At 36.4% G+C, this 4,573-nt stretch overlaps 1 protein-coding gene across 1 annotated transcript; it reads right to left on the bottom strand.

Moving 5' to 3' along the window:
- Positions 1-510: 510 nt before the first annotated feature.
- LOC101098872 (chromobox protein homolog 3-like) lies at positions 511-3,571 on the bottom strand. The gene is made up of 2 exons (XM_003986436.4): positions 2,570-3,571; positions 511-2,328 (listed from the first exon to the last, which is right to left on the bottom strand). The coding sequence occupies exons 1-2, from the start codon at positions 3,027-3,029 to the stop codon at positions 2,246-2,248; spliced, it is 543 nt and encodes a 180-aa protein (XP_003986485.1). The 5' UTR covers positions 3,030-3,571; the 3' UTR covers positions 511-2,245.
- Between the last annotated feature and the right edge of the window lie 1,002 nt (positions 3,572-4,573).

Genomic DNA, 4,573 nt, shown 5'->3' with positions numbered 1-4,573 from the left:
ACATTTTAAAATTTGAGGATGTGTTATTAGGTACAATTAAGAATTGCTATATCCTTCAGATGGACTGACATTTTTATCCTTATGAAATGTACTACTTTATTTCTTGTAAAACTTCTTGCCTTAAACAGTGTCTGATATTAGGATAAACATACCAGTTTTCTTTTAGTCAGAAATATATTTCTTCCTCCTTTTACTTTTATTCTTTCTGTGTGCTTATATTTGGGTGTAGGGGTATGTTTATTTTTAATCCAGTCTCACAATGTTGATCTTTTAATTAGAACTCTTAGTTTACATTTAATACACTTACTGACATATTTGGATATAAATCTTTGCTGTTTTTTCTCAAAAAAATTTTTTTAATGTTTATTTATTTTTGAGAGGGGGAAGGGCAGAGAGAAAGGGAGACACAGAATCTGAAACAGGCTCCAGGCTCTGTGCCGCTCGAACTCAGGAACGAGGAGATCGTGACCTGAGCCAAAGTCGGGTGCTTAACCAACTGAGCCACTCAGGTGTCCCAAATCTACCATGTTTTAATTTTTTAGTTGTTACAATTGTTCTGTTTTCTTTTCCCCTTTCTTAACTTCTTTGGAATAAAATATTTATTATTATTATTTCATTTCCCTCTTCTATGAACTAGTCATTGATTCTTTTATCACGTTTGTTGGTTAGCCTAGACCTAAAGATTACAACATGCATCCTTGACTCATTAAAGTCCAATTAGTATTTTTTTTCAATTCATGGATAAGGACATTGGAATACTTTAACTCCTTTTCCCACTTACATTTTGTGTATTGTTACATACTTGAATTCAACATATATTCTATACATATATATTTAGACAGTCAACACTAATTCAGATTCCCTCATATGTCTACTCTTTACAGTGCTCTTTATCCCCTTCTTCATCTTCTTGCTTCCATTTGGAATTCTTTCCTTCTACCTGAAAAACTAGTTTTCCCACTAGTGTCTGTCGGCAAGCTCTAAATCACTTCAGTTGTTTAGCTGGTAATGTCTTTTTTTCGCTTTCATTTTTGAACGATTTGCTTTCATTTTTTGAACGATACTTTCTCTGGGTATAGAATTTTTAGGTTAGTAGATATTTTCCTTTAGCCTTTGATTTTTGTTTATCCTTTTGAATATAAACTATTGACCACTATTTACCAATATTTACAATAAAGTAAACAATATATAGTTGGATAACATTCTGATGATTGTTTCTCCTGGTTTCTGCTGAACCAGGAACTCAAATACTGAGAAGATTGGGCCCGCATGTAAGGAATGAGCTGAGGTAAAGAAAACACATGCAGGTCAAGAATTTACAATACGGAAGTTTGTCCCTCCATTTATTCCAGCAGGTGCTAAACTGTCAACATTTCTAACCATCTGATTATGATTACGTTTCCATGAACAAAGTCTTAGACATTCCATAAATTGTGACCTTTTAGTCAATATCGCAGAGATTTCAACCTCTTGCAAAGGAATGATTCACCAGAAGGAAACTTTAAATGTCCATGTAACTAAGTTTTGCTTACCTAATTTAAACACACCAGGACTTGTCTAGTTTTCTCATGTGGGTGGGGAGGTTGTTGGTAATGCTAAAATTTTTCTTTCAGGGATCTTGCAAATAATCTTGCATTTATATGACATTTATATTTATATTTTCTTTCAGGGATCTTGCATTTATATGACTATAGATATGGATATGGATTCTGATATGGCTACTTTTAAATTGCCCAATTTAAATTGTTTACGGTATATTTAAATTGTCCAATTAATTATGAAATTTTAAAAGTTAAGGCCTGTTCAGGAAAAATTTCAATTTACTTTAAGTGATTTATATCTTAGGTTGCTGAAAATGATGGCATCCCAGAAACCTGGGCTTATCCATGGTCATGAAATTCTGCTTTTGTTTGGGTGAATGTTTTTTTTTTTTTTTTTACAAAGAAAACCATTTATGTATGTATTTTTATGTATACACTCACACACACCAAAAAAAACCAAATAAACAAAAAGCCCAGAATGGTCCTTAGGCATGTAGGAATTAAACACAAATTCTGGTTGAGTGCCAACTATGAAGATTTCCCCCAGCATTAAGGAAAGGTGCTCTCTAATGCAGGGGAATAATATACCATGGTCTCACATATTCTTTTCTGATAAAGGAAGCAACCATAGAAAGCTTTTATTTATTCAAAGTAACCAGTGCTAGAGATGCAAAAAATCCCTAACAACTCCCCCAAATGATGTATCATTGAGCTTCATCTTCTAGACAAGAATGACAAGTTAATCTCTCTTCATAAAAAAGAATTACAATTTGGGGTGCCTGGGTGGCTCATAAAAAAGAATTACAATTTGGGGTGCCTGGGTGGCTCAGTCAGTTAAGCGTGGACTCTTGATTTTGACTTGGGTCGTGATCCCACGGTTCGTAAGATCAAGCCCTGCGTTGGGCTCTGCACTGATAGTGAGGGGCCTGCTTGGGATTCTCTCTCTGCTCTTCCCCCACTTGTTCTCTCTCTCTGTCTCAAAAGAAATGAACTTTAAAATAAAGAAAATGCAATTATAATTTGAAGACGCTTCATATTTGCCTCCTTTGCCAACGCCGACTCTGCCTCTTCTGAATTTTTCCATTTCATGAGAAATGTGAATTCTCCACTGCTGTCTGCAGCACCAATTATTTGTTCAGGATCAAGACCTCTGGCAAAGCCTGTTGGTTTATCAGCAGCATCTCTTTTCTTCTTGGATTTGCCATCATCAGATTCACCGTCGGATAGAGAGTCTTTTTTTGTACCGTCTTTTTCTTTACCAGCTTTTTGAGAATTAGGAAATGCTTCAATTAACTCTGGACAATCTAAATTTTCTTCAAGCTCCCAAGTATTGTCAACATCTGTAAATCCCTTCCACTTCAGGAAATACTCCGTCTTCCCATTTACTACTTTCTCCACCACAAATTCTTCCGGCTCTGCCTCTTCTACTTTACTCTTTCCTTTCTGTTTCTTTCCCACTTTTTGCAATGTAGTCTTATTAGAGGCCATTATTTTATTGCAGGCGTTCAGGGCTATTTTTCACTGCCTCTAGGCTGCTTCAGGTCTCAGGTCTGCAGCGTCACTGGCCCTGTGCTCCTCAAACTCCAGCCACATCCTTTCTCTTGGCCTTTTAAAGATATCATTTCATTATTTTTTGGCTTCCATTGTTTTTATTGAAAATTTGGCTGTCTTATTTTGTGCCCCTGAACAAAATGTGTTTTATTATTTTTTTATACTAACTTCATTTACAGTTTTTGTCTTTAGTTGTTTTTTACCTGTTTTACAACGATGGGTCTAGTTGTAACTTTCTTTGTATTTATCTGTGCCTCTATGTCTTTTATCAGTTTTTAAATCCTTAGATTATTTGCTCTTCAAATATTGTTTATGCTACACACTCTCTCTCCTTTTCTTCTAGGACTCTAATTACACAAATGTCTACACCGAATCCCATATATCTCCCAGTCTTTCTTTTTGGTATTTCTTTTTTTTTTTTTTTTTAATTTTTTTTTTCAACTTTTATTTATTTTTGGGACAGAGAGAGACAGAGCATGAACGGGGGAGGGGCAGAGAGAGAGGGAGACACAGAATCGGAAACAGGCTCCAGGCTCTGAGCCATCAGCCCAGCGCCGGACGCGGGGCTCGAACTCCCGGACCGCGAGATCGTGACCTGGCTGAAGTCGGACGCCTAACCGACTGCGCCACCCAGGCGCCCCACTTTTTGGTATTTCTTAAAAATCTTATCCTGCTGTAATTGTAGGGAAGTCCACATATTTTTTTCTAGTCTATATTCAAGTTCATGAATCATCTCTTCAGTTGAGTCTAATCTGCTTTGAAATCTTTCCTCTGAGTTCTTAATTTCAATCTTAGAAGTTTTATTAGATTATTCTTAAAATATATTCAACATATCTGTTTAAATTACAACATTTTTTTTCTTTTGGTTTTCAGTCATTTGTTCCTAGCTCCTGTTATGCCTGGTGTTGTTATTGTTATCATCTATTTGTTTAATGCCAGACACCATATGAAGAATGTAGCGATAATTTGAGAGCCTGGATGATGTCATATTTCTCCGAAGAGGATTTGCTTTGCTTCTGGCAGGCAGCTAGCAAGGAGTATAACTTCTTAGTCTAATCGGAGATTGGTTTGATTCATATCTGAGTTACAGTCTCTGTGAGTGCTTGTCTATTTTCGGGCTAGCTTTATTACCAGGGTGTAGTCCCTCAAGGTTCCCAGCTGAAGACTGGGCTGTTTACCAGATCCCCTCCTTTTGGAAAGCTCTGAATCCCAATTTTTGTCTCCTTACCCCTGTAAGACTGCCAACAGTCCTGTTCAGCTGCTCAGCTTCTCTGTACTTAACTTATTCAGAATCATCAAATGTCTCTTGGGAGAAAGTAGCTGCATATATTAAGCTGCTCACCTCTCTTTATTTCCTTTTTCTCTAATACCTTAGACTCTGTCTTATATCTCTCCAATGCTTTCAAATAGATGTTTCTCACTTTTAATAAAATCTAGGGGTGCCTTGGTGGCTCAGTTGGTTAATCTTAAGTCCAACGTCA

This window comes from Felis catus, chromosome B2, assembly GCF_018350175.1.
Source record: "Felis catus isolate Fca126 chromosome B2, F.catus_Fca126_mat1.0, whole genome shotgun sequence".
Lineage (NCBI taxonomy): Eukaryota > Metazoa > Chordata > Mammalia > Carnivora > Felidae > Felis > Felis catus.
Note: the sequence above shows the minus strand (reverse complement) of the source record. Positions and strands in the feature narration are given on the sequence as shown.